Source organism: Neomonachus schauinslandi, chromosome 8 (assembly GCF_002201575.2).
Source record: "Neomonachus schauinslandi chromosome 8, ASM220157v2, whole genome shotgun sequence".
NCBI classification, from domain to species: domain Eukaryota; kingdom Metazoa; phylum Chordata; class Mammalia; order Carnivora; family Phocidae; genus Neomonachus; species Neomonachus schauinslandi.
Window position 1 is genome coordinate 7,977,386 of NC_058410.1, and position 11,646 is coordinate 7,989,031.

The 11,646-nt window shown below is 41.6% G+C and overlaps 1 protein-coding gene across 1 annotated transcript in view; it reads left to right on the plus strand.

Annotated features, from left to right (window-relative positions):
- Positions 1–6,019, plus strand: part of SLC22A2 (solute carrier family 22 member 2) — a 29,965-nt gene extending 23,946 nt beyond the window's left edge. The window contains exon 11 of the mRNA XM_021693472.1: positions 5,953–6,019. Within this exon, the coding sequence (XP_021549147.1) occupies positions 5,953–6,019 (67 nt within the window). The remainder of the gene's footprint in view (positions 1–5,952) is intronic.
- Positions 6,020–11,646: the final 5,627 nt, after the last annotated feature.

Here is an 11,646-nt window from a genome sequence, read left to right on the forward strand (position 1 = left end):
CATAAGCTTAAAAAAAAAAAAGTAATAATAACAGACATGGAGAAAATTTTTGTTCCTCTACAAGGGGCTAATTTTCTGAATATATAAGGAGCTCTAACAAATCCATAAGAGGAACCGCACAAAAGAAAAAATGGGCTAAGGACTTGAACACATAATTCAGTGAAAGGAAAATAAAAAGAGCTCTTAAAGATATGAAAATATTCTCATTTCCTACATAGTGAGAGAAGTACCAACGAACACTGTACTACTCACAATTTAGATTGTTGAAGATCAAACCACTTGGTAACATTGTGCTGGGGAAGAATGTAGGTAAACAGCGTCCTACGTTGCCAATGGGAGTACACATCTGAAATCTCTATGATGGCAATATGACAAGAGTATCAAAAATGGCTATTTATTTTTATTTTTTTTAAAGATTTTACTTTATTTATTTGAGAGATAGAGAAAGAGCACGAGCGGGGGAAGGGGCAGAAGGAGAGGGAGAAGCAGGTTCCCCGCTGAGCAGGGAGCCTGGTGCAGGGCTTGATCCCTGGACCGCAGGATCATGACCTGAGCTGAAGGTATACGCTTAACCAACTGAGCCATCCAGGTGCCCCTGTGTATTTCTTTTTACCTAGCAATTCCACACTTCCAGGAATTTACACGTACAAAATGACGTATGTACAGGATTACCATTTAAGACAATTTTTTATGTAACAAAAGATTGGAAACAACCAAAATACCCATGGATTGGGAGACCAGTTATATAAATTATGGTATGTCATTCAATAAAATACCATATAGCCATTAAAAAGAATGAGGCAGGGCGCCTGGGTGGCTCAGTTGGTTAAGCGACTGCCTTCGGCTCAGGTCATGATCCTGGAGTCCCGGGATCGAGTCCCGCATCGGGCTCCCTGCTCAGCAGGGAGTCTGCTTCTCCCTCTGGCCCTCCCCCCTCTCATGCTCTCTCTATCTCATTCTCTCTCTCAAATAAATAAATAAATAAAAATCTTAAAAAGAATGAGGCAGCTTTATACACACTGATAAGGAAAGTCCTCTAAGATACATTACTAATTTAAAAAGGGGGACACCTGAGTGGCTCAGTCTGTTAAGCATCTGACTCTTGATCTCAGTTCAGGTCTTGATCTTGGGGTCATGAGTTCAAGCCCTACGTTGGGCTCCATGCTGGGTATGGAGCCTACTTTATAAATAAATAAAAAAATTTTAAAAAAGGAAAATATAGAAAGTATATACCCTGCCATTTCTATAAAAGGAATGAAAAAATATATATGTGTTAAATGTAAATACATATACATTTATTTATATAAATGTAAATATATATATAAATATATATGTAAATATATATGTAAATACATATATTTATCTTTACCTGTATCTCTGGAAGAATATGCAAGAACCAGAACATTGGCTGTTTGTGGAATGAGAGGCTTTGGAACACAGGTGGGAGGGATTTCCAGCGCATACCCTTTTCTACTTTCCAAACTTTGGACCATATGAACCTATTCAAAAATTAAACCTAAGAAAGTCTAATGAAGAGAAACATAGGACACACTGTCCACAAGTTTCTTTATGCAATATGCTTAGATGTTTTTATTCATTTTATTTATACTCCAGTTCCGGCCTACTGGCACCATGAGCTGAACTGAATTTTATCCGTTCTACACATTGTTCCCATTTAACATACTCAGCACCCGGGCAGATGTGGTTATGGAAGAATCGCCGTGGTCTGAGGCTTGTCCTAGAGCTTGGAGCTCAGCTTTACAAGAGGCCTTTGAGCTCAGCCAGAGGTCACTCACTGGCGAGCCACAGGATATCAGGGCCTCAAGGGCTCTGCTTGACCCACGTGGTATTTTTAAAGTGGGAAATTTCATATAAACTGGATTTCCAGGATCTCTTAAAGAAAAAACAATTCAGAGGATTTGGTAACCCACACAGGCATTTCCTCTTGCTGATGGCTTGCAGGAGCTGAGAGGGGGCTGAGGGTTTGGAAGGGCGTGTCTGCTGGAGGAGGCCACAGTGCCACATTCCCCGTTATCTCGTGCCTAGCACATTTGTTTTTTCTGCCTGGTGCATGCAGACATTTGAGCTTGAGATCCTTGATCTAGACCAACTGCCCCCCTGTACCCCTATCTCAGGGAAGCTTCCCATGCACACGAGCCTCCCCTTGAAGACAGACTGTGCCCCATTTACTGCCGTCTCCCCAGGACTCAGCACAGTACCTGGCACGCACAGACCGGGTGCTCCCCATATAGCTGGGGACTAAATGCTGAGTTCCTTCTACAGCATCGCTAATCATGGGCTCTCCAGGCTTGTGCAGCCAGCTCCCCTGCTGGGAAGGCGGTAAGGTGTGGTGGGCAGGGGCATGAGCTCTAGAGTCTGATAGGCCAGGTCTTGACATTTCCCATCATGAGGCCTTAACTCTTGTAAGCCTTGGTTTTTTCATCTGTAAATGGGGACAATGGTTTCTACTCACTGGATTTTTGTAATGAGATACATGCGTGGAAAGTGCCTGGCACTTCGGAAATGTCCAATAGCCACCGTATTATCCATAGTTTTCATAGCTGCTTTGTAAAACAGGTAACTAGACAACTGAGTGGAAATCAAATTTTAAAATATATTCTGAATGGTTTTGAGATAGGGAAGCGCAGCTCCGTGATAGACACACAAACGTCTACTTGTAAGAGGCTTCCCATCAGGCTGGTTCATCAGGCGAAGGAGATGTCACAAAGATTATTCCTGTTGTTGGTTTACATGCCTTCTCTTCACGTGATCTACAAACACTTCTCTGAAGATTTGTGCTTTTCTGTTTTCTGTATTCCATAACCCAGCTCACCTTTCAAAGATGGAAGACAGATCTGTGTGAGGCTCACGGCTGCAGAGGAGAGTGGGGAGGTGAACCCAAGGCTGGGCTGCTAAAGGGCCCCCCTGCAGGCCAAGATGAGCAGGGGCGGCCCGCGGGACACAGAGGTGTCCCTCAGGAGAGCTGACCCAGGCCCAGCGTCCCCCGACACTGAGGGAGAGGCGCCAAAACAGGACTCCCTTCCCCCCCTCCCAAGCCCTCCGGCTCCCCAGCACCCACAGCTCGTCCTAGTTACACAGAGAGCCCTGGGCATTTTCTGATGTACCCCTTATTTCACTCTTCCGCCTGTTTCCTTGTCTGTAAGATTGGGTAACAGTAGCTGACATTCACTCAGAGCTTTCAGCTAATGCTTACGAAGCCCCTCTCCGAGCTGCCCCATTTAATCCTGGTGACAACCCTGCGGGACAGGTACTGTCATTATTAGCCCCATTGACAGCTGAAAAAAATGAAGGCAGCAAAGATCAAAGATTCACCCAGGAGGCCAGTGAGTGACAAAGCCAGTCCTGGCAGCCAGGTTCCAGGGAGCTGGGTTCACGAGGGGGGGGCAGGGGTGAGTGCAGGGAGGGGCCCCGGCCACGCTGGGGTTCTTAGCTGTCAGTCAGCGAGGCTGCGGCTGCTCCTGCGGCCTGCTGCTGTTGCTACTGTTGCTGTTGCTGCGGTTACTGCTGCTGCTGCTGCTGTTGCTGCAGTTACTGTTGTTGCTGCTGCTGCTGTTGCTGCTGATGTTACTATTGCTGCTGCTGCTGCTGTTGCTGTTGTTACTATTACTGCTGCTGCTGTTGCTGTGGTTACTATTGTTGCTGCTGTCATTGTTCCTGTTGTTGCTGCTACTGTTGCTGTTGTTGCTGTTGTTGTTGCTGTTGCTACTGTTGCTGCTGCTGTTGTTATTGCTGCTGTTTTTGCTGTGGTTACTACTGTTGTTGCTTCTATTGTAACTATTACTGTTGCTGCTGCTGTTGCTGCAGTTACTATTGTTGCTGTTGCTATCCTTGCTGCTGTTGCTGTTGTTGTTACTATTGTTGCTGCTGCTGTTGCTGCTGTGGTTACTATTGTTGCTGCTGCTGCTGCTCCTGTTGTTGCTGTGGTTACTGTCATTGCTCCTCCTGCTGTTGCTATGGTTACTGTCATTGCTCCTCCTGCTGTTGCTATGGTTACCATTGTTGCTGTTGTTTCTATTGTTTCTATTGTTGCTGTTGTTGCTATTGTTGTTACTGTTGCTGCTGCTGTTGTTGCTGCTGTGGTTACTATGGTTGCTGCTGCTATTGTTGATGCTGCTATTATTGCTGTTGTTGCTGCTATTGTTGCTGTTGTTGGTATTGGTGAGGTTGTTACTATGACTACTGCTGTTGCTGTTGTTGCTGTTGCTGTTGTTACTATTACTGCTGCTGCTGTTGCTGTTGTTGTTACTGTTGCTGCTGATGTTGTTGCTGGGGTTACTATGGTTGCTATTTCTATTGTTGCTATTGTTGCTGCTGCTGGTGTTGCCGTTGTTACTATTGTTGCTGCTGCTGGTGTTGCTGCTGTTACTGTTGTTGCTGCTATTATTGCTGTGGTTACTGTTGTTGCTGCTGTGGTTGCTGTTATTACTATTACTGCTGCCATTGTTCCTGTTGTTGCTGTTGTTACTATTGTTGCTGCTGTTGTTGTTGCTGTGGTTACTATTGTCATTGCTGTTGTTATTGTTGTTGCTGCTGTTGTTGCTGTGGTTACTATTGTTGCTGCTACTGTTGTTACTATTATTGCTGTTGTTGTTGCTGTGGTTACTATTGTTGCTGCTATCATTGTTCCTATTGTTGCTGCTGTTGTTGCTGTTGTTGCTCTTGTTACTGCTGCTGCTGTTGTTACTGCTGCTGTGGCTGTGGTTCCTGTAGTTGTCACTATTGTTGCTGCTGTTGTTCCTGTTGTTGCTGCTATGGTTCCTGGTGTTATTATTATTTTTGCTGTTGTTTCCGTGGTTACTGTTGTTGCTGCTGTTGTTGCTGTTTTTTGCTCTTGTTACTATTGCTGCTGTTGCTGCTGCTGTTGTTACTGCTGCTGCGGCTGTGGTTCCTGTAGTTGTCACTATTGTTGCTGCTGTTGTTCCTGTTGTTGCTGCTGTGGTTCCTGGTGTTGTTATTATTGTTGCTGTTGTTTTTCCTGTTGTTTCTGTGGTTACTGTTGTTTCTGCTGTTGTTGCTGTTGTTGCTATTGTTACTATCACTGCTGCTGTTGTTGCTGTTGTTACTATTATTGCTGTTGGTGTTATTCCTGTTGTTGCTGGTGTTCCTATTGCTATTGTTGTTTCTGTTGTTGCTGCTGCTGCTTTTGTTGTTACTGTTGTTGGCATAGAGACCCTGGGAGCACCACCAACTTCCTTGGGCCCCTACATCTGGAGGCTGAGAGAACCCCAGCACCGCCAGGGGGTTCAGGTGGGCTTCTGCTATACTCCCTGTCTCAGACTGGCCCAGAAGCTGAGGCAGGACTAAACACCCCGAGGCGAGGGAAATTTTGTGAGGAGCTGGGGGACACGGGGGCAGCCCCACTCCAGATTTCAATATTACTTTGAGACAGAGCATGTCCAAAAGGCATGTCTGGGAACAGCAGGATGAAGAAAGCAGAATTTCTACCATGAGTATCAGCAACTTCCCAGTATTCATAAAGATAAGATAATTGAGAAAATTTGCAATTTGATTTTTCACTTGCCCAACTGTTGAAAAATAAATAAGCATTGGTAAGAATAATTTCTAAAATTGTATTTACAAGAACTAATGACAATGGTGTCTAAATTTTGCAATCATCATTTTTAATTGATGCAAGATTAATGTCATCATTACCCGCATCCTCTATTACATAGAAAAGTGACCACCTTAAATAAGGAACATAGGCAAGTCCCATTCCCAGAAGAGCATTTTTGGAACTGTTCCATCACATAAGTTATTCACCAAGCTCTGTCAACTTTCTTTTTAGGAATCACCACTCAGAACACACTGCAAGAGTGTGCCTGGTCAAAGCTTACATCCATTCATTGTTCCATTTATTTCTTACCCACTTGATTTTGGTTTTCAGCCTCCTCACAATTTCTTTATCCCCTCTCCATGTTTTTATTACTGCAGACCAAGAAAAAATAAAGAAAAGATGATTTACCTCCAAGTCAAGAAACTAGACATTCCCTTAAACTAAGAAGAGAGACCACTCTTGCCACGGCCTTGCTGTGATGATACAAGTCCAGACCAGAGATTCCTCCATCCACCACAAAGCCCATGCAACTCAATCTCACTCCCCTTTGAACCCTACAAACTTAGATCTATAGCCAAATAGAGTTTGTTGTCCTACTGTATTAAAATCTTCCCATGGGACCAGATCCCACCAAAGCCCACCAGCTCACGCCATTCCCAGCATTCCTAGGACAATGCTATTGGTGTTCTGGGAATTGTTTTCATCTTTGTATTTCTTTATTTTATTCCTTTCTCCACAATGATATCAAACCAAAATACATAGGGGAATTGTGGGCCAGGGAAACAAAATAGAAAAGATCTGAAAAACAATTAAGTGGGAGCAGAGACCCTGTTTTCTTAAAGATATACTACAGTTAGACAATATCAAGTTGTCTGGAATGTATGTCAGGAACTTTAAATTGGCCTTTCAGTGTCATATGTGAAAAAATTTTAAATGCCTTCATTATTATCTGGGTTAGACTTTAAAGGAACCTAAAATAAAAGAATCAGAACTACAACCTGATTAATCACTAAATCTCCCCTATTTAGACTGAATGAGAACAAATGTGTACTTTTTACAAAAAATCTTGAGAAGAGTTTGATAAAGAGCAGTATTGAAGTTGGCTTAATAAACCAACATGGTAATGTTTCACTCCAACAAAAATTGCTCTAAATTTGTGGTTTAAAAATTATATTAATATTTTACCATGGTAATATAGTAAATGAAAGCTTTTAGAAGCTAAATACGTCAAGGCCTGTAATGAAAAACAAAAGTTCCTTACCCCATTCCACTTCTATCAGTGCCTCCGGAATAATTTTCAGCTATTTTAGCTGGATTTTTTTCCCCTTGTGATTTATCTTTATATAGCTGAATAACTTGCTTTAAATGGACACCTCTTGACTTTTTCATTACCTGTTGACTTTTTGATATAAAATATAAAGATTTAGCTCTCTTCAACTCTCTCCTCATCCCAAACCACAACTTCTCTCTTCTCTTCAGACTCCATGTTATCACATTTTTATTCAGTCAAAAGTTGACATTCACATTGTTATGGCTGTGTAACTATTTTTAACAGCTGAGCCACATAGTGTACTCTGATCACACTTTTACTCTTTCACAGCATTTTGTTTCTCTTGAGCCTTGGTTTTTATTGCTTGTTTTCTACATAGGCACCATCAATTTCCCCCCAACTCTCTGATAAAACAAGAAGTCTCTCGGTGCATTCAAACACAGCTCCTTCTTCCAGGGAGCCCTCCAACCTGGAGCCTGCAGCCTTCCTGGTCCAGTGTAGCCTGGCTGATATTAAGGCCTCTGGCACAGTGGTTGCCCTGGGCTCTCCTTTCTCCCCCTTCCTGAGCATTCCAGTGCCTCTTTCTTGTGAGGGATTCCCTGTCTCGTAGGTCAGAAGTCTTCCTCATTCTTGGCTTTCTCCCTCATTTTGAAGAAGCACATCTCCCAGTATTGTCCTGAGAAAGAGCACATACTTGTCCTTCTAAATTCTCTTCTGTAACATCAGGAGTTACAACTACACATTCCCGGCCCTTTGCCACCTGGCTTCTTATAAGGCTCTACCAATGGGTAGCATTGTCCGGATAGGAAGATAGGAGCAAGAGAGACGTTTCTTTTCCCCTGTATCATGAAGGTGTCTTGGGCAGTGGCAGTAACAGTTGCTGGCAACCTGAACCAAAGGAGTGCAGGTTCCTGGTCACTGCCTGATGGCATGGGTGCACTTTTAACAGCAGTAGCAGCAGCAACATCAACGCCTCATTGACTTCACGGCAAGAACAGGATCTCAGGCCCCAGCCAGGAGCAATCGCTGTTTCCTGGTCTTATGTAAACACCCTCTTCTCTCTCTAGCATACCTTTCTCCCTTTTGCTCAACAGTTTTGTAAACGAGTGCCTGTATTAAATTGCCTCTCTCTGAAATACCTACAGTGGTTTTTGTTTTGCTGATTCAACATGAATTAATATTCACATGAATTCATACTGGGGACCACACCCAGGGAATAGATGCCCAAATAGGAAAATGTGCAGTTTGTCAAACGATGTGATTGGGATTGAACACATTGATGACATTATTGCCAGGGATACGTGAGATACTAACAGTATCTCCCTATGACATTCGGTCGCAAAACAGTTACTTAACTTTAAGCTGTGACTACCTGAAATGAAGTATCTATTTAAAGCAAGACTTTGGGGGGGGGTGCCTGGGTGGCTCAGTCGTTAAGCATCTGCCTTCGGCTCAGGTCGTGATCCTAGGGTCCTGGGATCAAGTCCCGCATTGGGCTCCCTGCTCTGCGGGGGGCCTGCTTCTCCCTCTCCACTCCCTCTGCTTGTGTTCCCTCTCTCGCTATGTCTCTGTCAAATAAATAAATAAAATCTTTAAAAAAATATATAACTGTTGGGGCGCCTGGGTGGCTCAGTCGTTAAGCGTCTGCCTTCGGCTCAGGTCGTGATCCCAGGGTTCTGGGATCGAGTCCTGCATCGGGCTCCCTGCTCTGCAGGAAGCCTGCTTCTCCCTCTCCCGCTTCCCCCCGCTTGTGTTCCCTCTCTCACTATGTCTCTCTCTGTCAAATAAATAAATAAAATCTTTTAAAAAAATAAAATAAAATAAAAAATAAAGCAAGACTTTGGGAGGCCAAGGGACTGTTGAATTTGATCACTGCAGTGGAAACTATGGCTACAGAATCTCTGGTGTAGAGCTCATTGCTTATGACTCCATTGGAGAAATTACAAAAAGAACATAAAAACTTAAGGCTTTCAAGTGTCAGGTTGAGGCACTGCCAGAGAATTGAGAGCTCCTTATGATGGCCCTAAAAGACCTTGAGTTTTGTGGAAGCAAGGCTGATACCACTGAAAAGCAGGCTCAAATTTGAACCTATGGGTTAAGAATTACATCATAGACTAAACTCACAGCCTAGCCATGCCTCTGAAATTTAAATTACAGAATGGATGGGAAGGGGTGGACTCCTGAGAAATGAAATGGAGACTGTAAGTGGACAAATGAATCTGAAGATCCTGAACCCCAAATCCCCTGAACCTCCTTGGCCAAAAGAAGCTGCCCTTCTCTTCCTTTTTGGAAAACAAAAACAAAAACACTTTCCCTTGTTTGAAGAGTTTTAATGACCTCATCTTACACGGTTACTTGAGAGGGAATGATAATAAAAAAAAAATTTAAAAAAAAATTAAAAATAAATAAATAAATAAAAAATAAAAAAAAAAAGAGGGAATGATAAGACTCCTTAAGACCCACCCCCCATGTTGTACCCAGGTATGCCTAGAGTAGATTCCAGCATGTCTCAAGGGGAGAAATAAGAAGTTTGGGGAAGAGACACCTTACACATGAAAAGAATTTCAAGATTTTGTAACATATCTGCATAAATATGGGGCGTAATTTAGGAATGAATTGTAATGAGACTAGGCCCAGGAGGATGAAACAATGTTGAATCAGGTCCAGTTTGTCGAGATCAGTGTTCTAATCTAAGATTCCAGATTTAATGTGCCAGGTGAAACACCTAGCATTAGTTCCAGTAGTTTGCAGACCAGAAACATTAGAAAAGATATAAGAGACTATTTCCATAATTTGAAATAAGGACTTCTTAGGCAAAAATAAAATCTAAGAGACATAAAGTGAAAGATTGATCAATGTGACTACACAACACAAGACTAAACTAAATGTTGCTAGCTGTGTAACTCACACACACACACACACACCCCAAAAGCAAATTCAATAAATGAGTGACAGATTTGGGAAAATATTTGCAATATATATAAAATTTCCAAAAGGTTAATATCCAAAAGAAATAAAGAGCTACTAAAAATCAATAAGAAAAAGATAGTAAAAGAGAAAAAATAATGGTCTAAGAATACAAATAGTTATTTACATAAGTAACATAAAAATGGTTGATTAAGTTATAAAGAAAAACTGTGCAGCCTCGTTGTTAACCAGGGAAATACAAATGACAATAAAATATTTGCACTCAGGGGGCGCCTGGGTGGCTCAGTCGTTAAGCTTGTCTGCCTTCGGCTCAGGTCAGGATCCCAGGGTCCTGGGATCGAGCCCCGCATCGGGCTCCCTGCTCAGCGGGAAGCCTGCTTCTCCCTCTCTCACTCCCCCTGCTTGTGTTCCCTCTCTCGCTGTGTCTCTCTCTGTCAAATAAATAAATAAAATCTTAAAAAAAAAAAAGATTTAAAAAAAAATATTTGCACTCAGATTAATCAATAAAATTAATAAAGTCAATATCAAGTTGGATGTGGGTGTGAAGAAACTGATACATTGCTGGCAGGAGTATTGATTGATACATTCTTTAGGAAGGCAATTTGGTAGTGTCCATAAATATCAGAAATGTATGTCTTTTAGAAATATAAATGCACACACAGAAGCATCTGAGAGATACTTGTTTCATCATTTCCTGATGACAGTGAAAATTGGAAATAACCAGAGTCTTTAAATATGAGAAATGCTTAAATAAATTATGGTGTATCTACTCATCAGTTAAAAAGGACTGAAAACAATTTATAGCTACTCCATAGAAAGACCCCCACAACCAAGGACTTTTGGAATAATAATGTAGGAATAATGGATGTACACCTAACTAATGACCTAGGAGGAGGAAGTCTGGGACTGAGCAGTGCATAAGGAGAGATTTTAGATTTTTCTGTAATTCTTGCATTTTTATGTTTTCTTATGCATGTTTTCTTATGCATGTTCATGGCATATGTTCATGCCATTTTTTAAAAATAAATTATTAACTCTGGAAAACACTTCGACACTTTCTTAAAAAGCTAAATATGCAATTACCATATGACCCAGCAATTGTCCTCCTAGGCATTTATCCCAGTGGTAGGAAAATATATGTCTACACAAAATCTTATACACAATTGTTCATGGCAGCTTTATGTATAATCGCCAAAATCTGGAAATAACCAAAACGTTCCTCAATGAGTGAATGGTTAAACAACCTGTGTGGTGTATCCATACCAAGGAATACGACTCAGCAAGAAAAAGAAACAAATCAAGGATACACAATTTGAGCAGATCTCAAGGGTACTATGCAGAGTGATGAAAGGTCATTCACGAAAGGAAAAATATCTATAGAGATGGAAAATAGATTAGTGGTTGATTACAGTAGTGGTTACATAAATCTACACATGTTATAAAATGTAAGAGAACTATACTCACATATTGTACCAACGTCAATTTCCTGGTCTCAATAATATACTATAATTATGTAAGACGTAACCATGAGAGAAACTAGGTGAAGGGGACCCAGGACCTCTCTGTACTAACTTTGCAACTTTTTGTGAATCTATAGTTGTTTCAAAATAAAGTTTTAAAAATAGATCATGAAAATTACAGTGTTTTAAAAAGTAAATGCCATGGAGGCTTAGAAGAGACCATTTCTTTATAGCAATGTTTCTTAAAGTTATTGATCAAAATGCTTTTGAAATCGGAAGAAAATTATGATTCCTCTGTCCAGAAAAACACATTACCAAAATCTGCACACACTTTCCAAGGTTTTACTGATCCCTCATTCAGTTCAGAACTCTTGTCAAAGACACAAGGTTCAGCCAACTATGGTCTATAGGCA